The 27,626-nt window shown below is 33.5% G+C and overlaps 2 protein-coding genes across 2 annotated transcripts; one reads left to right on the top strand and one right to left on the bottom strand.

Moving 5' to 3' along the window:
- The first annotated feature begins 2,875 nt into the window (after window positions 1-2,875).
- Window positions 2,876-5,395, top strand: LOC132556724 (tubulin polyglutamylase TTLL7-like). The gene has a single exon (XM_060221165.1). The coding sequence runs from the start codon at window positions 2,876-2,878 to the stop codon at window positions 5,393-5,395; it is 2,520 nt and encodes an 839-aa protein (XP_060077148.1).
- Window positions 5,396-20,153: 14,758 nt separating this feature from the next.
- Window positions 20,154-27,048, bottom strand: LOC132556736 (prolyl 4-hydroxylase subunit alpha-1-like; the record flags this gene model as incomplete). The annotated part of the gene is made up of 10 exons (XM_060221177.1): window positions 20,154-20,251; window positions 20,383-20,479; window positions 21,142-21,210; window positions 21,453-21,542; window positions 21,957-22,007; window positions 22,148-22,271; window positions 23,208-23,272; window positions 25,292-25,456; window positions 26,223-26,362; window positions 26,997-27,048. Coding segments are annotated over 10 exons (951 nt in total), but the record flags the coding sequence as incomplete, so codon positions are not given.
- Window positions 27,049-27,626: the final 578 nt, after the last annotated feature.

The raw sequence follows: 27,626 nt of genomic DNA, 5'->3' as shown, positions 1-27,626 counted from the left end.
GGACTTATTCTCCTTTTGCTTTTTTAGGTGTCTCCATGTGTAAATCTTTCGTTTGTGCATATTTTGCCCTAGTTTTAATGAATTTGAGTTTGGGTTATGATTATGTTCAGATCTTGATATTTTATTGCATGTATTTATCAATAGTAAATCAGCTTATGCTGTCTTCTTGATATTTATTTCCAATATTTAAGGAGTATAGATATTTATAGTGGAATAATGATTCAAGAAATCTAGTCGAAAATATATGGATGTTCTATAGTAAAAAAAAGTGCCTATTATAGACGAGGAAACTGCAAGAAAACATTTCATTCAAGGCAAACAACATGCATGCCTGATGGATTTAAGATAGGGTTAAAAGTCACAAGCATAGTTAGTTACACGTACCAATAGACTTTTTTTTATCACATTTAACGCTGGGCTTATTGGATGTCTTAAATACCCCAGCATGATGAAAATGTTTTGTTAAATGTGAGTATTTTATGGTACTTTATCTATACTAATTTATTTTCAATTGATATTATTTTTTGATGTGTGTTCACTGCTTCCCTCGACAACCACTGTTTTGGGGTTTAACAATAAAATGAAGGCGAATTAACCTAGCTGAAATAAAAACTTTTTTCATTGGTTGTCGCTACGTCACGTGATGTCAACAGTGGGGTAAGCTGATATTGTGGTCGGCTGCTGGCCACGGCACATACACATGTGTGGTGATTTACAAGGACGATGTCCTGAGAAAACAGCATTGACAGGTTAAGGTACATTTTAAAATATCATCCTATTACGACTGTAAATTTATTTTCTTTCTCGTACAATGTGTCTTTATACTGGCTTTACTGGATTTCATGCGAGTTTGTTTTACTGTCATTGACAAAGTTCTGAGTTTTTGTTGCGACTCTCAACAATAGAAGGAACTAGACTGTGTCAAACAATATGGTAATGTCATTCAATAGCCAATTCAATATTCTAAATCCCATTGTATGTTTTGAAAGGTCGTATTAAAGGTCTAATCTGCCTTATTACACAAGTGGGATTTAATTAGCACGTGTCTACGGTAAGACGTGTGGTTGTGTTTTAAAATAATCGTCTGCTAAGATTAATCACTGACGTTGTCACTTCTACTCAATACATATGGTATATTAAAGTTATCGTTACATATTCGTAATGTTTATTTAAGAAATTAGAATCACAATGTAGCATATAACGTAGTCGGTACTTTAAGGGCTTTATTATGTCGATACTACACTAGACTAACCTGGTTACGTAGCCATAGACCCAGAAGTTTTTGTTAAGAATTACCAGCTGAATTCAATTACCTTATCGCCTATAGTTTGACATATCCATACAGACCAAAATTATAAAGTTCAATTTAATTGATATTTTCAGTATTCAAGAGACAGGAGCCACTCCATGTAATAGTCATGCATTTCAATTACCACAGTCAGTACAAAGGGCCTTTAACAGAAGTTATACTGTTACTTACTGTTACTGGTCTGCTGATCATGAGAGATAACTGTCATGCCTATATAATGTACTTGAATTAGCAGTAGAATACCAAATTACCTCAGTATTGCACTTGTTAGTTTAACGACTGACCAATGTTAGTGGTAAATTGAGTTCAAGTGAATTGCTGAAACACTCAAATATTTAAAAAAAAAAAAAAAAAGAAAGAAAATGTGGGTTAAACTGCTTTGATAGTGAGCATCACAATCATGATCATATGGTCTCTTAGTTATTGAATATTTGATTGTTAAATATTTGGCAGAGGCAAAAAGAAAAGAAATATGTCAATAATTCTGTGTATGGTTGAACATAATTACATTTGAATGATTGTAACTTTATTGTATTTCTTGAATGTGGCAAGTAATGTCAATGATGTGTTGACATTTTGTATGTTGATGAAATAACACATTGCCCTGGTGTATCTCACCATAGTGCTATTGACCTGAGATACACATCAACAATAATCACTAGAGATAATAGTTATTGATGATGACAGGTTCAGGTTGTTTTGGCGATGGGATTAAGTTAAATGGTGATTGATGTCAGAGAGGCAAGAGATGATGGTGTTTTTCATTGACAGTATGGTTAGTTTTCTACTCTGAACAAAAATGCTGCTTTTTGCATTTACCAGAATGACAGACTCACTTTCTAATGTCTGCACGGGGAAGAGGAAATTGCACAACCTTCCAATGGCAATAAAAGCATAGGTACATCTGTCTACATAAACCATGATAAAACATCTATGATTCTATTTTACTATATCTGAGGAAAGTTGCTCTATCATGACTGTAAAGAACTATGAAAAGAATCTGTTTTGAACTTCCCAAATTCAATAAGCAGACAGAATATTAGAGAGCAGACATTTCGCTATAACATATAAAGGTTTATGACATGCATCAATGGTAATAATTTTTAACATTGCAAAAAATGCACTGTTGTTTGTTATAATTATCTCACACTATGGCTATCCATAAATAATCCATATTTCAACCTTGTTTACAGCAGATCTGTTAGAGTAGGTAGAGTTTATTGTAAAGATGCAAGATTTACATTGTTTACTTCAGATGCATATATATCAGAGCAGTATTTACCAGATAAGTGTAACGAAGGAGGATTTACATTATTTGCAGATCTTCCATATTGCTGTAATGAGGCAATGTTTACATGTATAGCCTATTATTGTACACCTTTTCTGACTTCTGACACCAAAGTTATGATTTCTTGGACCTTTATATATAAATGTTCCCCTAATAAGCTCACAGTGATTTTTTTATTTCATTCTGATATTTTGTTCGTCAGGAGGAGATATGAGAATCAGCAGGAATCTGGATTTTTGGAAATGTGACGTTTGACCTTGGCTAACCTTGTCCTGACCATGTCAGAGAACGTAGGACAAAAAAACAGGTTGGTCTTTCGAATCAATGATCATGGTCAGGGCCCAGAACTCCTACGACAGGTGTTCTTGGAAAGAGGCTGGATTGAGTTTGATGAGGATGATCAGGAGGAACACGAGTGGAACCTATGGTGGCGCACGTCACGTTTCCGCAATTGCGATTATGATCAAATCAATCCATGGCAACGTCTGAATCACTATCCAAAGTCAACCGGTATTACAAAAAAAGATTGCCTGGCAAGAAATCTGAAACGAATGAAAGGTGTACATGGGGCAGGAGTCTATAATTTCAGTCCAATTGCCTTCAATCTTCCAAACGACTATACCAGATTTGTAGCAGAGTATAGCAGGTTAAAGCAACAGCACTCTGAATCTAAGCATATACTTTGGATTTGTAAACCGGCAGACTTGTCCCGTGGGAGAGGAATATTCCTGTTTCGTGACATTTCTGAACTACAGTATGACTGCAATGCTGTAGTCCAGCAATACATCTCTAACCCTTTCTTGATTGGAGGATACAAGTTTGATATCCGTGTTTATGTAGCAGTGCCATCCTTTCATCCCTTAAATATTTACATCTTTGAGGAAGGTCTTGTGAGATTTGGGACTGAAAAGTTTGATCTGAATGCCTTACATAATGTTTTTGCTCATCTTACCAACACTTCTATAAATAAACACAGTCCTGGGTATGCTTTGGACAAGGAACGTGTTGGTCCAGGTTGCAAGTGGACAATCACACAGTTAAGACAGTACTTTCACCAACATAATGTCAACGACAGTACTTTATGGACTCGAATAAGTAACATTATTATTCTGACTCTTCTTGTTCAGGCTCCACAAGTGCCCAAGTGTGACAACTGCTTTGAACTTTATGGATTTGACATTCTAATTGATGAAAACTTAAAGCCATGGTTATTAGAGGTCAACTTCAGCCCAGCCCTAAGCTTTGATTGCCAAGCTGATCTCTTAGTGAAGAAACCTTTGCTTCATGACCTGTTGAAGTTATTGGATTTCAAAGAGAAAGATATGGAAAGAGGTGGAGATGCTTATAAAAAGCTTTTCCGTCGGGGTCGCACTATAGAGCCATATGATCGACACTCATCTATGAGCCGTGCCAGTCAGAGAGGAAGTACTCTTAAGAAGACAACATCCTTCCACAAAAACATGTCATCATTAAACAAACAGCAGACAGCTGTACAAGAAAGTGCATATTTCATCAATGAAGTGCCTGAATCCAAACGAGATGAAAACATGTGTTTTGGTTTACCACTTGCCACACCTGGAGATGAAGGACGACCAAGCAGTGCAAGTTCCGGAATCTCTAGTGTAGACAGTGACAAACTTGAGATCTTGGAAGAAGGAAGTCTGATGGAAAGGCAGAGGACAATGGGTTTAATGTCAGAGCGATCTGCCACTGCATGTAGCCGAAGGTTGTTTAGTAGAGATGGTGGGACAAAACCTGAGGAGTATCAGGAATTCAATAATAATAATGTGAAAGGAAGTTCAGCCCGTTCTGCAATCATACCCGTACACACAATGATGGAGAGGTCTGCCACTATGTCATCTGTGGTGCGAAGAGCAGACTATCAACAGGGATCGCAAACTCTTACAGAAAAAGGATCAACTAAGAGTTCCTATACCTCTGACAGTGGTGTTTCAAGTTACTCCAGTTCTAGTCATGAAAATTCAGACTTGATCACAAAGCCAGAGAGTCGTAGGAATAACAAGTTGTTGCCTCAGAGGTTGCAGACAAACAACTTACTACATCAACAGGTGGATCAAGAACAGGTAACTCAAAGAGGGGAAGGAAGTCCATTGTTTGATCAGAGGAATAACGTTTACAACATTAAATCTCTGCAGCCAAATGAAACTTCAAGTACACTTAGGAAGATTGCAGCATCTGGGATGACAAACTCACAACAGCAGTATCGTAATGGTGGAATACGTAATGGAGCTAGAGACATTAATCTCCGCAGGAACTCCATGTATCAAACTCGTTCAGCCATCCGGTATCCAACACCCCGTTCAAGTCGAGAGTCACCTGCTCACAGATACAGCAATGCTCAAGACAACAATAATGCTGTTATAGGTTCAAGGACACAACTGTATGTATCTACTTCTCCCGTACCTCGGCGTTTAACCCGAAATGCAGAGCGACAAATTGCTCCTCCTTTACGAAAGAGCCAAAATTCACAGCTTGGAATGAGTACTAATAGGCATCGTGTGAACTCCAATGGGCCTAAAACAAAAGGTCCATGTTCTAGAGTAGGGGACATGTTTTTGGTGTTTCCTTTCAGTGATGTCACACTTCGGACAGCTAACAGTACGTTAGACCCACATGTTGTGATTAAGGAAACTCAAAGACTTCTCAGAGAATCAATACATTCTGTAGATAAAGGTTCACAAGGACAGAAGTTGAGTGGACATTTGCCCTATGGACAGCCATTGGATGCTGACAGACTATGGGGACCGATCAAACAGTTACCAGAAGAGACTGCTTGAATTAAGGTACTATTTTTTGTAAGCTAACTTGATTTTGAAGAAATCCATTATTCATACCATACATATGTATCGTCCAGATTATGATATTTTCAACTGTTTGAATTATTGAGTTAGATGTACAAAAAGTTCCTGCATCACATGACCCAGGGCCATGCATGTAGAACTCAAGTAGGTATAACTTACACACTTTTTTATCTAACACTGTGGAAATAGTCCTAAGGAAAGACCTAATGTGGAATGTTAAGTGAATATTTGCTGTTCAGTCCTGTAAAAACTTAACTAATTTTGCATGAACTTGACAAATTTAACCAAATTTTGCATACATATTAGATATGTTTATACACTTAGCAACAGAAGGACAATGGTAACCTTAAATTTAGTAATCACAGGTAAATGTATATACAAGACATAGTAAATTTTTTAAAATCTCTTAATTGGCAGAAGCTTTAAAAATGTTGCAGTGTATATCTCTAGATTCAAGCTAAAAACACAAGGGAAATATTAAAACAGAATAATTCAGACTATTTTATGACGCAGTTTCATTCAATGATTTCAATTTGATATTGAATCAATTAATGTATTAGGTTCCTGGTGACTTTTCACATCTATTGTTTAGAAAATGATTACTTGTTATATTCACTTAACATGTTACATGTAATTCTTTTATGAGATTCACTGTAGGTGATCAAGTTTCTCATTTCAGTGTTGTATAATTCAAAGGCAGTTTATTTTAATAATCAAATGGGACTATGTCATCTGGTTATAAACTTCCTGCTGGTGTTCTAAGAACAGAAATCTAAGAAAGACAAGACCATTAAGAATAATCATAAAATAATGATAATCTGATGCAATTGAAATCCCAGGAAGAAATATGTATATAAACTTAATAGATTATGTATTTATGATTTACACAAAAGTAAGACTTAAAAACGTGCTATTTTTAATCATCCATACATTTCACAAGAACTAGTAAAGACATAATTTAAATGACATTTCAATACAGGTCATCCTTTTATGTGATTAGTTTGGTGTACTCTGCATTTTATTGAACATTCGTTTATTCAACTGACTGAATAAGAAATAATAAATAGGTAAAGGTTCTTTGTGTGTCTCTTTAAGCTTGCAGGATCCTGTTTAATAGACTTTTTAGCACTTTATCCTCTTACCACATAAAAAATCTTTTGATAGTGAATTAAATTCAGATGTGCCATAGATATGTATAGAATAAGTGGTCTATACTGGCAGTCTGTGTGCATAGAGGTGACAAGAAACTTTTTATGGGGTTATATAATTTGCCTTTTATATGTGGACACTTTTAGAACTCTCTACTCATTTTGGACAGTAAGTGAATTACAATATTTTAGATAGGCCTCCAATGCCTCCAATCGATGGCAAGCACACTGTGTCGTGTATATTCTACCTGTATATTTTGGTGTATGTAAACACACACAAATCTCTTTCTAATAGAAAGCAGATTATCTGCAAACTGCCATTCAGGATCTTTATACATGCACTGACAACATAAGCCAGTAGCCATGGAGTAGAGTTACCTGGTATTGAACAGCTTTCCTTACCAGGGTACAACTGTCTAATATAGCACAGGTCTGATGGTATAATTGGAAAGTTCCCAACTAGTACACGGGGACACCCATGTATGTGCCAGGGCAACTCTGGATCACCTTCAAACAGGTCCATAATATACATGTCACAGGCTGGTGTAATGTTAAAACATATCTTATGTCAGGCTTTGATTAATTGAATTAATTTAAACAAAAGATTTAAATGAATTTAAAATGCAAAACTGATACAGATCTTGTAATTTATAATCACACAGCCAGTTATGATAATCATACAGCCAGTTATGACTGTTACAACGTTAAATCAAATCATCTGTTAATATTTTTATTTTCTTTTATTGCACTTATGTGTATAGGGGTAAATCTACCTAAAAATGCCAATGACAATTAAAACATATTGATGCCACAAAAAATATTAACATGCATCAAAGATCGAAAATACTATATATCAGTCCAGTTTAAGTATACTTTCTTTTGCAAACATCAAGCAGCTGAATGGGTTTAATTAGTGTTGTTGACTGGAGGCAGAGAGGTGAAGATCAGTTTTGAAAATCTAGTGATTACAATAAACCTTCAAATCTGTCATACCTTCATTACATCTATAAGGACTTTAATTTTTGATATATTTGGAATATTAAAAGAATCCATCTTCAGGTTATGAGGAATTTTCCAATACCTTGAGCTTCACTTAATGGGAACTTTGGACAGAGTGACAGTTCTAGCCCAATAGTCAATAAATGCTTAAAACATTTGCTGTTTTAAGATGGATATTTGAAAACATGAAATAAATATTTTACATGAGGGGAGAATGGAGAGGCTTCATATTTGATTTTTCAGCTACCAGGTAGTTAAAATAAAAAGGCTAAAACTAAGCATGGGAGTGGGGAAGGTTGGAGTTGGGAAGGTAGCACTACTATTGTATAAAACAAGAATGACAGTCATAATTCTAGAGTCCATTTGTACCGAGAGATAAAACATCAAGGTCATTATGTACTGATCAATATCTGTATAACAGCATACACCACAGCTCACTGCTTGATTATATAGTGTCTATCAACCTGATCTTCCACTAAGAACTACACATATGCTAATGATATATATATACAGCAATGGAATACTAAAGCTTACAGCTTTCAATACACATTCTGTTATCATTGCTGTATTTTATGTTTTTCAGGAAACTTTCACCCATTTTGCCTTTTGCCATAAAAGTGAAAAATTAATTTGTGTACAGTTTGTTGCTAAAATGAAAACCTATTTTTCATGTATTTCAAAGACATTTTAAGACTGGGTGAAAGTGTACAATTTCCAGTGAGAGTGAGAAAACAAAAAAAATGACAAACAGACATAGGGTAAATGTTTACATAAAAAAAATGTATAGGCTTTAACAATGAAGAAACACTTTTTTAATGCTTGTTTGTATCTTGACATCCAAAATAGTTGAATAATCACAACATTTATTCTGGAATTCATGAGTGAAACTGGGGAAAAAGAGGATGCCTGTACCCCAAGTACCTTGTTTGGCTGTCAACATATTTTAAGGCTTAAAAGGCCTCAGTAACAAAAGCTAATTATAGGTATACTTCAGCACGTCCTACTTGTTTACCTGAGAAACAGCCCTCATGCTATAACTAGAAGACATTTATGGGTGTGAATGTACTGGATATGCTAGTGTTTCTGGACTTGTTGCGAAACAAATACTCTGAGGACCAAATTCAATACCATCTCAAACAATCAAGTGTGAAACTCAAATCTTTGGTTGTATAGCTGTAGCCGTCAATAATTATCATGAATTCTTTTATGTTTTGCAGTGACTAATTACAGAGTGAATTATTTATCTCTCACGAAAATGGAAAACAAAAACAAAGATATTGACCTCCTTATTCATAGAATACATTCTTCTTCATTCTGTGAGCATAGTACATGGGAAAAGTTAAACTATTTGTTATCATAACAATTTTAACTATGTACTAATTATAGTAATTTACTATTCAGTATAATAGTTAGTCAAATGTCAGTATAATAACCAAGTTGAGATTTGAGTATTAAATACAACTGTGACTGTAGCTTTATTACTGAAACATTTAAATGACCTCATGATCCTCACCTTTAAATTATAATCAATATTTTTTACTTTATTTCGTGGTGAACACTGTTGTCAAGTGTGGAGGTATTCCATTTTCACTTTGAAACAAATGTTCTAACAAATACTCTAGTGCCCAGTATATATTATCATTAACCTTGATATCAACTATTCTAGTCATGTAACCTGCTTGATTATATAAAAGTCATAGATTAGTGGTCATATTAATTGTTTTTGATATCGAAGTTTAGCTGGGGGTTGATTTTGAAACTGGTTTGCTATAATTTTTTTTTTGAAACTTTATATAAAATATGACTACCAGGTATCTGTTATGCATTTTACATAGACAAACAGTAATAAGTTATTTGTAGAATTTAATGTTTTGTTTTATCATGATATTCAAGGCCAAATAAAAAAGATAGAGAATCACTTGATTCACTACTTCTTATTGAGATTTATAGCACATGTTTCAGTCATGATAGAAGCATGGTCCTGTCACATGGTTTATTTACCACGCCACATTGATATGAGTCTATTACAATTTTCATTGGATATGTTAATAAATGGGCTTGAATTTCATAACAATGGTCTCTGACTGTATGAAGCGTGGCACAAATCACACCAAGTAATGAAGATTGTATGAGCGTAATGAAAAATCACCATTTAATTGTAAAGCTATCCTTTGTCTAATTTTCAAGACTAATTTAAATGAACTTTAAATTGATATACCGTGAACCATCCAGACAGGTAGTATTAGGTAGACGTTGGATCAATGACATGGTTCAATGATATTGTATTGGATAATAATTACAATGCCAGGCTTTTCTTGTGAGATATGGCACAATCTCATCTGTTAGCCACACAGCCAAAAATGCAATATATCACAGATAGGATAAAAACCAAAAATGGGAAATAGAAGAACTGAACCTACTGTGAAAAGTTTCCCTTTCCCAATCAAATGATTTTAGCATTATTTGGTTTGCCATACTATTTTCTTTAAATGTGTAAAACATTCTTGTAGTAATCCTGTGTCTATGATGCTGCAAAAACATGTCCAGAGCATAGCAAGAATCACAAAATGTTGGTTACACTCAGGTGATGTGCATTGTGTTAGATTCAAGGTCCACAACCCCTTATTTACAGAGTTACTGCCCCTTGTTAGAATTTCATGTTCAGGACATAACTTTGCTTGCATTTAAACTTGCTTTTACATTGGTCATTCTTAGATGATGAAGAGTGTACTAAAGTCAGATCCTACAACCCTTTTATTACAAACTGCACGGGCAGGTTTCACAGGTTATCTACAAGTAAATGTTGACTGTTCTACAGAGGAAAATTTTATAAAAACAATTTTTGAATATTGACAGGTTCTGTTACCTTTGAAGTAAAAGTAATAACCATAGAAAATCAAAGTTCACAGGTCTTGTGTGATTTTTTCCAAATATATTTAACATTGGTCTGACAAAACATTTCCAGTCCATGGAGTTTAGTCAATGGATAGAATTGATGTCCAAAAGATATGGTGGAAATACCTGTCCCTGTTTCCACAATATTTCAGAACCATAATTGAAATTTTATCAAATACTGTTTTACACATGTATACTTTAAATATCCAATATAAATTGATTCCTTCATCAAATACAAATTTAAACCAACATCTGTTATGAAAAAAAGAAACATCAAAGACTAATGTGGCACTGATATTGACAGTATTTGATGTTAAAGATATTTCTTATTGAAAAATGTAATTGTTATCTCAGACCCTGTAGGCCTCATTTTCATTATAAAAGCTTACTGGATTGTATTGCCATTTCATTATTGTAAATTACATGATTACAGGAGTATACTAAGAACTTATGTCAAAAAAGCCATTTAATGTCCGTTTATCATTCCATAAATCTGCCTGACAAAATGTCATGTAAATTGTTACTCAAAGATGGAGTAAAATACAGAACATCAGCATCTCGCTGATCTTGTTATCACTTCTCCTCCTGAATAGGAAGTCATATTGACACATGACTACCTCTATTTATCCAAAGATGGTCCTAAGTGAAATATAGCCTGTACCACATTCAAGATGGTCCTGGTGGCAGTCAACTTGAAAGAGTTGTTTTGACTACTTATTGTGGACAGAGATTTGTATTGAGAGAGGTATTAATGAGTTGTGTATCATCCAATGATCATTCAAAAATGACATTTGGACCTTTCTTGTCACATTTAATATAGCTGCAATGGCAATCATTAGACTTCACAAAAGCTTGATACCTGTGGAGCACCAGGAACTTTAGTCTGTTTAACTACCATGTACCACCACACTTTGACTACCTGTCATTTATTTCTTTAACCTTGCCATTTTTTTTATCTGAGATACATTCTTTCTTTCTTTTCATTCAATTTCATGGATTGAATTATGTTGCGATTGATTTTCGCGACTTTTAAAACGTTTATCAATCTTTTAAAATCAGGTTTCATATCGCCTTCCATGGTCAAGGCTTTTTGTACAGCATGGTTTTAATTACCTTTTATCTCCTTGTGTTTGGGTTGTACTCTCATATTTCTTTGGTGCAACATATATCCAGGCATCTCAAATCTTTCTTTAATGGTGCCTAGGTTGTCTACCTCTGTATGTGGTATCATTTATCATTTTTATCATTAAATTTTGCATCTTGTCTCAAGTACAGTTTACTGAAAAATGATACTACTGAAAAGTAAATCCAAAGTGGGCCTTTACATCACACACTTAAGTTATTCTGTCTTTTTTTTCTGTGAAGAAACTTTTAATATAGAATTCCTTGGTCTGATATTTCAGCAATGTTAAAAGTTAATAATAACATTCAAGTGTCTGTGCAAGATTAAAGTTGTTATATGAAGAGATTTACTGTAGGTTATGGTCTGTTGTCACTATCTATTCTAACGTAACATCGAGGCCAGGCCTTCCACTTAAAAGGCCTCTTGCATTATTCATTATTTACTCATCTAAACACAAAATGAAGAAAGAGAACTAATGCTTTTATATCTGGATTTTCTAAGGTGGCGAATGTCAACTTTGCCAGGTCATGTAAACAAACAGATAATATTACATGGTAGTCAAATCTACCCCCACCTGTGGGTATGTGATAACTGAAATCAGTCTACAGGATATTTATTGGGATGTTACAGAAAGATGGAAATTGTTTTGTTTAGTCTAGGTTGTTATTCCTAAGTCTGCCAGACACGTATAGAAATCTTGCACATTGTATATATGGAAACAAATTCCAAATACAGCAACAGGCCTTCATTATATTGATATTCGAAGATTAAATCAACATAGCTGTTTTATATATAGATTGTTAAAGCACCTGATTAGCTCCTTATGTGCAAGGCTCCTTCTCCACAATGTGTACTCCATCAATCATATGTACGCCAATATTACTGGCGAATGAAATTAATGCAGATAGCATCATGTGCTTGCATGAATAACATAATCTAATGTTTTTGTGTAAACAGAGTTTTGCATGTAAGGAAATAAATATATTACTTAATGTTTTGGGCTAATACTGAACAAGGCTTACTATTATTAAATCAATATTGCAAGAAGTTGAGATGGATGTCACAGAGATCATCAAAGCCCAGTGATAGTATTTTTTGCTCTGTTAATTTGCTTATACCGTGGCCCTTCTCTTAAATCAAAACTCCTGTGATTTTGTATAGAATTTAAGATAAAGGAACCAAGCCTGCAAGCATTGACACAACCAAGTGATAGTTATTTTGTATGTACTCTCAAACCCGGAATCCTTCCTATTAAATTTCCTTGTTTTGTTAAGTGCTTGATGAGTTTAAGTTTTGAAATTGCAGAGAAAAGTTTACATTCAAATGAGGAATTCACTTTCATGCATAAAGTTTTATCATATTGTAAGTAAATATCTAATCACGCCTACCATGCTTGTATATATAAATATCAAAATAAGTCCAGAATTTCGTTTTTTTTCTTCAGTTGCCAACAAGACTGTGCATCGATTACAGATGAAGAGCATTGTAAGTAGACAAACTTGACTGAAACACATTCAGATCTGCTTTTGCTGTTCAAGTAGATTGCCATGATATACAAAGCCAAAACTGAGCCAGTGATCAGTATTACCATATCATGCCAAAATGACTTGTGCCCTGAACAACGAGGATAGAGAAGTGAATTTTCTATGCAATATTATCACTTCTTTGGTGGTATTGGAGTGTATATGGTTGATAAATACAACCCTGTAAAGGAAGTACCTTATTTTTTGTTGTCACATAGATCTCATTATATCATTAGTTATGCAGTGTTATATACTGTCATAATAAAGCTGTTGATTTAAAGACAGTTTTAGATGTTGTGAGAAAAAGTGGAATACACAACAAAGACAAGTCATGGACATTCATTGTTATGATAAAATGACTTTTTAATAACCCCTTTTTTTTTCTTTATAAAAAGTTAAAGTTTTATTTTTAGTTTCACGTCTTATCTTTTAAAGCCAGGAACATATCAAACTTGTGTATTTGAAACAAAAGTAACAGTGGGCATAAAACTTAAGGTAACTACTGACACAATAATATTTTTACATCACAAGTATTGATAGTATCTAAAAAATTCAAGGTATTGACATATTGGTTTAACAATGCCAAACTACCTCTGAATGTGAAAGTGTTAAATTGGTCATACAAATAACGAAATTACATGTATTCTGACTAAATACACAGTCACTGGATCAGCTGAAGTACTTGTGTATACAAACGTATAACAACTAGATTATTTTTACAAACACCTGCAGTACTTGTAACATGAATTCTATTCTGTTTATACTAGAATAAGGAAAGTATAACAGCACTGTGAGACATTTGGTATCATAACATATTACAATTTAAGCGTGGTGTTTTCTAGTATCACAATAAATGTGTTTTTCTAGTATTACAATAGATCTATTGTGAAATAAGATTGATGTAGTGTACAGAAAAGAAATGTTATTAGTTCTACCTGTACACGCTATAAATAAGATTCCCTTGTGAAGTGCACTGGTGAAAGCATGTATGAAGACGAATCAATGAAATAAACTTACCATCTCATGCCCTTGGTCATTTAAATTTATTAGTCTTAAAATGAAAATTAATTGATACCCTGAAAAGTTTTGCTAGACAGAAAACCTTGATTAGAATTTGTCAGTGAGTTTACATTTTCTTTACACTACCTATTAAAAGGACCCTCTTGTGAGAATAAATGTTTCATTGGTGATTAGACTGCTGCAAGGAAAGAGGCATGTGAACATTATTGTACCTACCTAAATTATATACATATATATTAGTATAGGTGTGTGCGTCATGAAGGAAATGAATTAACAAATCTAGTGTTGTCATTAATCAATGCCACAGCGTTTGAACATTATACTCAGATTGTTGACAAATGGAAATCGGCATGATATTAATGCCAACTGTAATATGAATACAGAGTACGGCCCTAATTCACATGGTTTTCAAATATTGATTTTTAGATCGAAAATGCCTGAAATTCAGTGTTGGTTGTAAATTACCATTTGACAAGTTTGAAAGCCTTTTATTAATCTTTAGTTAATCAATGTTTCCAGTTATTTTGTTATATTACTGAAGTATATTCATGAACACGCAGATCAAAATTCCATTGTCGATCAGAGACAATACGAGAGTTTTACAAAAATACTTGATATCATGCATAATTTTCCACATATGATCAGGGCTGTTGTGACAACGATTTACATTTGTGTGTGATGCATGGTTCAATGTTATTTATTTCACTTTTTTTTCTTTCATCTGAAGAAATAATTTGTTGTTGAATTGGTTGTAAAAATAATTCTGTCATGCTGTTATTTTTTTCATTCGGTAAAAACAATGTACCTTTGTTGAATGGAAATTTGATTTCTATTTCACTGTCCCACAAGAAAGAAAAAAAACCTTCGACAACCTGCACATATTTATCCATATCACACTTCACTTATTGTCATCAGGATATGTTTTCATCAAAAAGAATGTAAAGTGTTTTTCTGTTCACTTTGCAGTTGCAGTTTTCTATTTATATAAGAGTTTTTCATTTCACTTATATTTAAATTCTCTAATTTCTTCTTAAAAAATAAGACATCTTACACTGTTTTCAACTATATTTGGTGTGCTTATACATGTACTTCTAATTAGTTATCAAATAAAATGGCACCAGTGACAGACTTTAGATATAACTGTATATAAAAAATTATTTTCAGACTTATATAAAAGTATAACCATATGACAAGTCGAGTTTCAGATGGATAAATTGCAGAGATGTTACCTGTTTGAGGTTGATGCGTTTCACCAGATCTTCTGTGTATAAATGTCACATTACTCAAATATCATCAATATTTAATTTCGCCAACTGTTTTTGTTCGGCTGAAAATAAATTTGCTGGTCATTTTTGTTATTTTAATCACATTTACTTGAAGTTATGCAAAATGTATGAATTGTAAGTAATCTGCAGTACATTTGTAGTACAATATGATTTCTTTTTCTTTTTTAAATTGTTGCATGCGAAGTTTATATATAAATGTTATTGTGGAAACCGTTGATTTTTGGTTTAAAAAGAAATGTTTCACATTCTATTTTGTCACTGTGTTAAACTTTGTCTATGTGTTTAATGAACTCTTATGGTGTAAGTATTGAACTCCCTCTGAAGTCTAGTCTTAATATAGACCATGGTCTATGATAGATATATATACCATAAAACCTCATAGTCTGTATGTACATGTTCATATACCTTATCAACAAGGTTTAACAATGTTTAGATTATTATAATATTAAACTGACTTATTTTTTTTAAGGATTATCATTTTAATATTTACAATATTTATTTCATCATTTATATCAACATCTGTATAGATATCTTGTCACTTTGTTTTGTTTGCTTTGTTCTGTGTTCATTGGTTCAGATAACAAAAATTGTTAAACACGAGTCTAGGATTTTATCATAAATGGTGTATACCTGCTTCATGAATTTCACAATAATATGCTGGTAAAGGATGTTAGATATTCATGAGTATTAGAAAATTCTTACTTATAGATGTGCAGACTATTGTTCCTCTTTCATTTGAGCACATTGAAACAAGTTCTAAATTGCTGCTGTATCCTAATCAGTCAATCTGCATGTAATTTAAAATCTTTACGTCATTATGGGTGTTTTGGGACAGTATTAATGATCACAGAAATTTATAAAAGTATTTTAATCTTCATCTTTGTCCACATCATTTGGAAGCACAACTTTTTAACTAATATTTGTACATTAAGAATGACATATAGCCATCGTGTTTCATCCTTCGTCATGTTCCGTCCACCTTTAACTTTTCACAATTTAAAACTTTTCTTGAGCTCGGTCAGTGCCATTGAGCTGAAACTGATTGGGATGTTATGAAAAGGACGCTGACAAAGAGTTTTTAGTTTTTGGCCTCATAAAAATTTCATCTTGGCAGCCACATTGATAATTTTGTTAAATGTTTGTACAAATGCTGTTTCCTCAACAAAAGCTATTTTAAAAGATATCAATTCTACCAGTGAGGTTCAATCCAAACTTGCCTTAAATGATCCTGTGATGATCTTGACTGAGTGTTCTTATTTTGCGGATTGTCCCAAAATCCAAAATTGACACCGTTCTGAAGAAAAAAATCACACTTTATACTTATAAGTTCCACTGCTGCAAATGAGCTGAACATTTGTGGGGGTTGTTAAGGAAAAGAAGCTGACAAAGTGTTCTTATTTTATAACCTTCTGGAAACTCCAATATGGCAGTCAAGACGACCATTTTGTAACATAGCGGCATAATTGTGGTTTTTCAGAACCACAATTTTTTTAAACTTCTTCATGAGTTCCACCAGTGGAATTCAGGTCAAACATGCATGGAATGTACCAAAATGGTCCTGACTAAATGTTCTTATTTTTTTGGTCTGTCCAAAATCGAATATTCGCATTGTGACATCCATCTTTAGAAAAACATTCTTAACCTCTTCACTATTTCCACTGGTGCCATTGAGACAGACTTTTATGGGGATAGAGAGAAACTTAATTGAACAGTTTTTTTGTTTAGTATCTTAATTGTTAAAATATTAAATTCCAAATTGATCATTTATATCTGTTCACGCTACCACTACAGCTATCATATCAGTTACACTGTATAGGTCTTTACAGTTAATTGACTGTTGAGGTCCATGGTCGTCTTCGTTTTCTTCTGTGATTTCTTCTGAAAAGAGACAATTCTCTTAAATGCATTAAAACAGGCAACAAATCATGAAAGGATTTTCGCAAAATGTGAATTTTACGTGACTACCTTAATTATACTATCCGATAAAAATAATTCAGGTTGTTCAGGCTTTGGTTCTAATAATTTGACTTACATTAATACAGACATGATTTATGAAATGATATTGCTGTACAGCAAGCATTGGTTGTGGTACCTCATGCTTCCACCTTAATGTTTTGAGAATGTCTGTCATGCTTAATGTGATGAAAAGCAAACTTTCAGTTAATATTTGAATTCCTTTATCCCAAATGTGAATAGCGTATAGGATTACAAAATAATCATATTGAAATATTACATTTCATTACAGCAACATACATTTTCTCAGTCATTGCAGTTCTGTACTGATGAGTACATTTCACTTCGTTAATTATCATTTTGGCAGAGATAAATTGTCACATCTAGCTGGTAACTGTGAACAAAATTTGATGGTACCATAGACTGTATAATGTAACAAAACAAGCGGTAGTTTGAACTGCCTTTGTTGCCTTCTGATGAAAGCAAGATTGTATATCATGTGATTTAAATACACTTTTGTTAGTGACCTTGATGGACCTGCAGCTTTTTGCTGCTGTTGAACATATTCATCAGGTGAACATTATCCCTCAATTTTTTTTAAAATTCTATTATTCCTATTTTTATTGTTTTCTATTATCGTGTTTAGTTCCCATGGTTGCTTTACAGTTTGTTTTCTATCAATACGTTTGTTTTGTTTGATTTCTTCAATATTTTTCAGTGGATATCGTAATTATGTGGAAAACAATGTCTTGGAGCATTTGACCTCATTTGCTGTACCTATATATCTTAAACATTGAGTGTTTCAGCTTTTAAGATATATTTATTTTTCAAAAAAAAGAAGTGTTATTTTCTTGTTTACCGTTGTTGTCTGTGATTATGTTTTGAAATGAAGTGTGTATCAATACATGTTAATTTATTTATTTAGGAAACTGAATAGTTAAAGCAATTTTTTCATTACTTTGTAGAGTATGCATTTGTTATAGCATCTTTTTTCTCTCTCGTTGTTGTTCTTGAACTTTTGTATTCTTTAATCATTAATGGTGCTTTGGTGCTCTTCAATACATTATTTATTAGCATAATGTGTTTCAATATTCATTACTGTGTTAGACAATGTATATTTCTTGAGGTTTATGGAAATTACATTCCAAAATTACTATATCCTTCATGTCGTCTTTTAGTTTTAAAATATTTATATTGTTAAAAGTTGCACGTTATTTTTAGGTATTTTATATTTCAAGAGTTTAGGTATGCATAAGCCCAAAACATTGCATTTTTATCACACATTACACGAGAAAAGCTTTACATCAGTAGTTGGAGATAGGACGGTGACTTGAGATTAAAGATATAAGGAAAATTAATCTGGTCTGCATTATATAAGGAAAAATACCGATGTTTTCAAGGTTTTTTCTGTTAATACTGAAGCATACATTTTAACAAATCAAGGACCATTTACTGATCTGTACATTTCACATGTAAAGGGATACAATTTGAGAAAAAATATGAGAAAATTTGTACACTAGACTTACCCTAAAAATATTATGTGACGGTAAACTCGCTTATATCAGATATAAAGACTTGATCAGACACAACGTTTTTCTATGTGTGCAAGTTAGACATATCCTTGAAAGACTTACTAGACAGTTGTTAGACATAACCTTTTCATTTCGACAAATAAGTTATTTCAACTTATACTTATCACTTTTGGTTGGGGGAAAACCGGAGTACCCGGGGAAAATATGTGGTCAGGAAGATGACACCTTACCTTTTCTTGTCCGTTCCGGACGGTATAGGAACCTCGCAGGGTTACACGGAATTTGTATTCTAGACACAACTTTTACACAAGACTCACGAGACACTAATTTGGTTAGTAGACAATTATTGTACATTACAATAAATTAGTAGATACACAAGACTTGCTTGAGAAATAAATTTTCTGACAAGACTTACTAGTCAGTTATTGTGTATGCCGGTAAATTTGTGAATACCCAATACTTTACAAGGCCCACAAACTTTAGATGTATACAAGTTCTCTTGACCAATGTGTAAAATTTCAAAGGTACAACCGTTGTATGTTATTATAAATCTATAATATACAAAGATATCTAGACACAACAATTTATTTACAATACTTACCTGCCACTGTGTGTGGCGGTAATTTTTTATTTAAGATGCTGGTATTACTTGACTCAACCATCTTATATGACGATGAAGCTATGTGTGATGAATATGCATAAATTGAACTGGTTTCATATCTTTCATATTGAAATTTCAAAGAATAAAATAGCATTGCTTTCGATTTTTGTTGTTTTATATATATCAGTGCATCATACAATAAAGGTATCCTCATTACAACTCTTGTAATACATACAGTGTAAGTTTTCAGTAAAAAAAGAAAACCTAATGCCAGGTTTAGTGGGATTACACAACAAGAAAAACAAAGGCGGCTGTTGCTTCTCTTTTGGCTCAAACATAATTTGAATCACGCTTTTGAGTTGCACACGTGCAAAAGGAAATTTATTTGAGATTCAGCGAAAAAAAAGGAAATGTTAACGCCTCTCCCTGATGACAACCTCAATATCATGAAAATGTTAAAGATAAAAATGTACAGCTGCGCTTTTAAAGAATTTTGTTTGTCACACTGTTATCAGAGTTTCGGGAAGTTTTACTAGAAATGTTGCATGTTGAACGCGAAGTTTCGGTGGGAAAAGATCATCAATCCATCCGTCCATCTGTAGCGTTTAATAACGTGTTTTGTAAAAAGACTACAAGGAATATTCTGTTTCTTGATTAATGTCGATCAATGTCATATTTAAACTCTCCCTCGAATGTTTTCTCACACAACTTAGTAAGAACTTGCCCTTCCTGGCGAATCCATTTATTAGCAACTGAAAGCAAAACCACATGAAAAATGAACTGGGAACAAAAAGAAAAAAATAAGAGAAACAACGGAATTTCAAAATCAGCGTGTTTCCTCGATTTATAGATAATGTTGACATAATAGCTAATGAGATATTACCCCATTTAGATCCTAGTAAGACTGGGCATCCAGCGTGCAGCATTCTATCATCCTTGGCGCCATTCGGAAGAATGTTGTACCAGAAAGCAGCGCCACCCTATAATTGTTATACCATTCAGTTAGCAGGAGGTAATGTTTACACTTGCAGTTATTGAACAACTGTGATAACTGAAGATATCTTTATTTTAAATATCATGAAAATAAATCATTTCTTACCACTAACTAACGCTAAGTAGGTTAAGTAGGTAGGTATACCATAGTCTATAAGAGGACGATGCTGGATATCATACATAAGGTAAGTAAAGGACACACTTCCCCTCACCCCCTTCCATCTTCTAAACTAGATATTTTCATCACACTGATATAAGGACTTAATCAAGATTTCAAGAAATTTGATCAAAATCTGTCTACAGGTATAACTTTCAGAATGACAAATTATAAATATTTTTGATAACAAAGACCTGTGACCTATGAGCGATCATATGGATATTCAAATGTGTCAAGAGCGGTCCGATATAGCAATGCTATTTTAAATATTCATGTTAATAGCTGACAAAATAAATTTTATAAATGTCTGAGAAATGTTAATTGCGAATGTAGCTTATGTAGTTACATTTATTATGTTTAGATAGAGTTAATTTTAGTAATACTAAATAGAAAAACCGTTCCAAATCAAAATAATAATTTCATTTGAGTATCAAAGAAGATTTTTCTCACATAACCTCAAAAACATTAACACAGCTTGCAAGGTGATCTTACTTTCACAACAGGTACCCTGGCTCTTAGTTTCGGGAATACTGTTGCTCCGCCAGCCTTCACTGAACTCATCTAGTAAACATTAAAATGATTACAAGTCATTAAGTATATGGCCATTAAATACAGGATTTTCACTGTGACTGACGTTCACAAAATTTGTATAAGGTAATATGATACTATTGTCTTGAAATAATTTTTTAGTAAAATTCATTATATTGTTTTCCGCAAAAGTTTGAAGGGACAATAAACATCACTGGTAACACTGACATGGATTCCGGCAATCAATCACACGTAACATTTACTATGGATCTTACGTAAAACATCCACGTGGCCATCCTATCCCCACTGTATTTTACTTCATCCGTCGTGGAAGTAGTTGTCGAAGGTTCCCATATAGGAATATTCTAAAAACAGGAAAATTTACTTTAAAAAATTATACATTTTGCAAATCATGTAGACGATTACACTCAAAATGATTAATTAAACTAACGAAATCAGGAATGTATTATCACAAACCAAAATTTTATCAACAAGACTCTTGTTAGCAAACTATATAGACGGTACGATTGAGGGGTAGGCGGAAAATTCAATTTTTGTTTCTGATGTTTTAGATAAATTTTGGTTATTACAAGACAATAACAAATTGTGTTGCAATTACAACGTTAATGCAGGTTACACACTACCATTAAAGGGAGATAAGGCAAATCAAATTATCAGGTACCTTTTGAAATTTCTATTGGTGTCAACTTGGCTTGCTATAGAAGGAGTTAAGTGTTCTGAACTATTATATGATCTTGTTGATCCACATCTAAACCTACCAGATTGTCATAGTGAGGTGTGTACTGTCCTCCTATCCCATAATTCTGTATCTGAAATAATAAGAAATGCTAACTCATAAGATAAAGGGCAAAAACAAAACAACCGAATTTCTAAAGCGGTTAAACTCATTTCGCTCCGTAACCTTTAACATGATACCATTTCCAAAATAGTAGTCTTCTCGTCGCCATACCTGGTACTGTTCTATGCTGCTATTTTGTAATCTAAACGTGGTGTCTAGTCCTGTAATTAGACCTATCCGCCTGTTTATTTTCAATAAACCCTCGTTTCCTTTTGCTGCATCAAACAACCAGCTCCTGAAACCCGAAAATGTGAAATAATTGTAAAATGTACCGCAAATCATAATTCCTATCATGTACATTGATACAAAATCGATTATATATGTTTTTTCTGAAGATAGACACAGAGACTAACAGATGTCGGAGACGAAATTCTTCCGTTAAGATGAAGTAGAAACGCTTACTCTTCCTGAACGCCTGGTCTAATATTGTATTGATATGTTGTTATCTCTCTCTCTCTCTCTCTCTCTCTCTCTCTCTCTCTCTCTCTCTCTCTCTCTCTCTCTCTCTCTCTTAAACATACTGTCAATATGACCGATTATGATTACAAACTTTACATAAGATAATGTTATGATATTATATTTGAACGATAAATATATTGATTATTTTAAGTTGCTGGTGAAAATAATTCTTGACGAGATTCGAGGTGAACAACGTGCATGGAGACCGACATTTGCCCATTCTCGGAGGCATTTTGAAATAGCAATGATTCAAACAGCTTTTGATTTACTATACAGTACTTTAATATAAGCAGTCTTTGAGATTTATTTGTAAATAAGAAATCACAATTGACAACCATGTAGTGCAAACTCTGTCAGCTTGAATAACGATAGTGACCACGTTCACCAATACTAAATAGTCGATATTGCGTGAATATTGCCCTAACTGGGGAATGAACATAGACATGTAAGAAGGTACCAAAATGAGTTCCACTGAGGACACACTATTGTGTCTTTCGACACAAATTTATAATTTGACTAGGACATCAAAGGGAACTGCATCATACAAGTACAGTTATTTCGTGCTTTTATGGCTCGTCAGTGATGTTACGGGCCTATCAATGGAGGAGAGGAGGAGATTGACCAATGTCCGAAACTGGTCAAAATCAGAGTACAAATATAAACGGGGAAGTGTAATATAAGGCTGGACAACCCACATAATCAGGTTACTTACGTAACACTCAAGCGACTTCCACGCACGACGCTTTCGTTTCGAACCAAAACCGTCGACCTTGTCATCTATAATGAAATGTCAATACCCTTGTTAAATTAGTAATTGTATGCCGACAGAATCGGTTCAGATAGAATCTAAATCTAAACAATTTTACAATGTGTTATATACATGTTCTGTAAACATTTTGACAACATCGCTGTTGATGATGGAAATATATGCTAGTACAAAAATTACCATACCACGATTTAGTGTACTTAGGTATATGAAACCTTCACCTCTTTAAATAAATCAGATTAACATTTTTGAGTAAGAAAAATTTTCCGAATGAAATCATGATATCGACCATATAAGTTGTCTACATTTACACATCCTCGTGTAGCATATTCCTCGATTTCCGAAAATGTCTCAATTACGAAGAGAATTTCACTTGTGGAGAAGTATTTTTAAATAACTGCAGAAAATGGGTTTAGGTATCAGTATGTGATGCACGGACAAAAATAGAAGTAAGGTAAGTAAATGAGGAACAATACCTGTCATTACATTTTCATCAATTACATAACACATGTTAGAAAAATGTAGTAGTTCATAAAGGTTATTGAAATCCGTGCCGATTTATTTTCTAAATATGTTTATTTGTTTCGTACAACTTGTAATACGATATCATTAATCATGTGATATATTATCTTCATGCAGTATGCGTCATGTGGGTCATCTGAGAAATGCTTTAAAAAGTCATCATCGCTACAAATGTTCATATTCTAATTTAACCATCAAGTAGTGAATAAAATGTAGTTACAGAAAGATGTCACGTGACATCACACCTGATAAAACTCATCAAGATAAAAATCTTGATTTTTACATGATATAACAGACATAACAAGTTTGTAAATGGAAAAATAACCCTTTCTTTGGAATTTAAAACGTATTACGAATAAAACTACTGTATTTAGAATATTAAAGTGTTTTCTAATATCATGATTTGTTGATAATAAAATTTCGGCTTTACAGAAGTTGTCATTTCACTGAGTTTGCAGTAAAATGAATAACATATAAAAACAGACGCGATACATCTATACCATATAGATATGGTGGTATATCGTCATAATTACGTGGCTGCTCTGGTTTTACCTATATAGTGAGATCGTGTTAAGCATCTGCCTAGTTTTTTATTTCCACATATTTGATACATGACGTCATTTTTTAAGTACCTTGAAGACATTACTCTTCTTCAGTATAATTATTTTTAGAAGTATCCTGAGGTGTCATAGTTTTATCATTATTATGACTTTGTTCAAATGCGCTATGTTTACAAACATTCTATCACCACGGTAAAATGAGTTTCACAGTCTGCCCTAAAGGATGATTTTCTCTCCTTCTCGAACTTTGATATCAGAACTTCAGGTAAATAACCTAGCATCACTGAAGAACGCGCCAATGAGAAAATAGCTGCACAGACATTGTATACGTATATATGTCACAATGTTCCTTTACAATTTTCCACTGGGATGAATATTAGTTTAATAACCACCTGCATAACAAATCGACATTTTCAACAAGATGAAGATTAGTTGCATAACTACCTGCTTAACAAATCGACATTTTCAAAAGGATGAAGGTTGGTTTAATAACTACCTGCTTAACAAATCGACATTTTCAACAGGATGAAGGTTGGTTTAATAACTACCTGCTTAACAAATCGACATTTTCAAAAGGAGTACAAAAAAAAAAAAAAAAAAAAAATATAATAATGAAACTGGTTTTTACTTCACGGTATGAGATCACTGTCATGTCATATATCGATATGGTCTGCGCTCCACAAACATTCTAAATGATGCATTAGTTGTAGCTTTATATGGAAGTTACCACCATCAGTCACATTTCTAAGCCAAATAGCGATCTCTGTAAGGGCGGTTTGTGTGTGATTAACTAGAATTTATAATATCCAAGCTCTTTTGTGTATGTAGTTGTACAGCCCAGTTATCAAAACTAATCGAAATGTTTGCATGGTCTTCGACGATCCTACAATTTGGATGATGTAATGGAAACTAGACTTTCCCGTCTAGGATATAGGTCTAAGTACTCACAGCACCCGCAGTCGCAGTGTGCATCATATCTATTTCTGAGTCGAAGAGGACATCGTGGAAAACGGATAGTCGCGGAATATTGTTGATCACTTCTTCCTTTGCTCGGTAATATGGAATTCTTGTTGATCGCAGATAACACCTCAGAAAGGACATCTTTCGTGCCGTCTGATAATTTAATAACCAAATGTGTAAGCTACACAAATATATCGTTACTGTATTACTGTATACTGTTTAATCCAATTGCATTTCAGCAAAATATAACATTTTAACCTCAAACACAACAAATAAAGTACCAACATTTCAACTAAATTTTGATTCAAGACAAAAAAATATGCTTCAAAAAGATTAAAAATATGAACAAAAGAAAGATTAACATGACATCCCGAAGAGTACAAGGAAATAAGACCATGTTCCGGAAGGGTAAACGTTTTCTTCATCGACGACATCCGCCATGTAAACCATGGTCAGTCTAAAGTAAGTAATGTCACGTTCCCAAACAAGAAATTCTTCTTTGTAGATCACAAGGGATACAGATCTATAAGTGTGATGAAAAGTATCTGTACACACGCGCGCTGGTTTTTGTGGATATCAGGGGTTAGATAATTATGAGTGTAATGATAAGTATATGTACACACGCGCGCTGGTTTTTGTGGATATCAGGGGTTAGATAATTATGAGTGTAATGATAAGTATATGTACACACGCGCGCTGGTTTTTGTGGATATCAGGGGTTAGATAATTATGAGTGTAATGATAAGTATATGTACACACGCGTGCTGGTTTTTGTGGATATCAGGGGTTAGATAATTATGAGTGTAATGATAAGTATATGTACACACGCGCGCTGGTTTTTGTGGATATCAGGGGTTAGATAATTATGAGTGTAATGATGTGTATATGTACATGTTATCCATTCAGAATGGATACCTACCCTAACCTCACCTCTACACAACGACTGGTAGACCTGGTTAGAGTGAGACAATGTTCCAGGCCTCAGCACTTTAGAGTGTACGTCTTTTCTGTAGCTCTGGGACATGTATAGATGATAGTCGGCTTTAATGTTGTTGTCGTCTATAAGTTAAAGCAGAATGTGATATAAAAAACCACTTTGAGTTTGAATTATTTAATTCTTCAAAGTTAACAATACTTTATATATCACATAAATACTTATATATTTTGTGTTTGATATGACTTATATCTCATAAAACTTAAATGTTCAGATTCTTTCTAAAGTTCTGAAAATATTCTTCTTAAATTCAAGACAGGCTGTTATGAAATAAGTATCAACAGGTTAAGCCAATAGAAAGTTCATTGACAAAATATAAGGTGTTCCGACTTTGTACTGACAGTAGAATAGCAGACTTGTTATCTCTTCTAAATATATCTTACTTTGCACTATCGCAAACTGCTGCTTCAAACTGAAAATCTGCACGTAACATCTCGCAAATCTGTTCTCAGCACGTTCCTTTTGACCGGTTTTATATAGGGCCACAAACTATGACAAGCTCTTGTGAAAATATCTATCGCAATATCTAAGTTATGTTCTTAATATAATATTGGCTTCCATTTCATTGCGATTTATGAAAATTATAATTTTAAAAAATTAACTCGCCATAGGCTACAAGCGAAATGGAAAAAAATCTATTACTTGTTTTATATATATATCATATGAATGAAACTAACATTTTCACCTGTAAGTACTTACCTATATGTAGAAAAGGCGTTATTATTTCCACAGATTTCCACGGCATTCCATACTGGAATAAAAATAGAAAATACACAACTTTCGTATGATAATAATTAAACTTGTTTAGTTTAAGAAACTACGAAAGTGAACTATTAAAAGTTAATATGTAAGTTAAATTAAACTATCTAAAACTGTATTCTACTGGACATAAGTCAGACGTGTTGTCCAGAAGCCAGAACATACTTTCTGTTAATAATCTATCACACATGTCCAGTATACATTCGCTCCCGGGTTAATTACATAAGCTTACCAATACCGTCTAGCAGGACAGGTCAGCAAAACCTTAGCTTGTCGTAAACCACCTAATCTACCACTATGTGTGTGCATTAGACCATGTAAATAACTCATGTGTTATCCACTTCTTGTTAGCAAATATGTAATATTAGATTATCAATGTCTACGACTTTTAGTATAAATACGACTAGGTTTCTAGCCAGTCGTCGATTCGGTTCCTGAAGGCATGCGAGTGTACCACCTCTCCATGTCTACACACAATAAATTTACATCAACCTAAACAGCGTTTGGATTTCTTCATCTCCACTCAACACTGCAACACTCTTCATTCTCAACAAAGAAGTTCACCCACTA

This window comes from Ylistrum balloti, unplaced genomic scaffold (genome assembly GCF_031769215.1).
Source record: "Ylistrum balloti isolate Yb309-2 unplaced genomic scaffold, AGI_CSIRO_Ybal_v1 Utg370586, whole genome shotgun sequence".
NCBI classification, from domain to species: Eukaryota; Metazoa; Mollusca; class Bivalvia; order Pectinida; family Pectinidae; genus Ylistrum; species Ylistrum balloti.
The sequence above is the reverse complement of the archived record's forward strand: the minus strand, read 5'-3'. Positions and strand labels throughout refer to the sequence as shown.

What these genes read in the sequence shown, in the direction of transcription:
- LOC132556724 (XM_060221165.1), top strand. Translation starts at nt 2,876, where the DNA reads ATGTCAGAGAACGTAGGACAAAAAAACAGGTTGGTCTTTCGAATCAAT.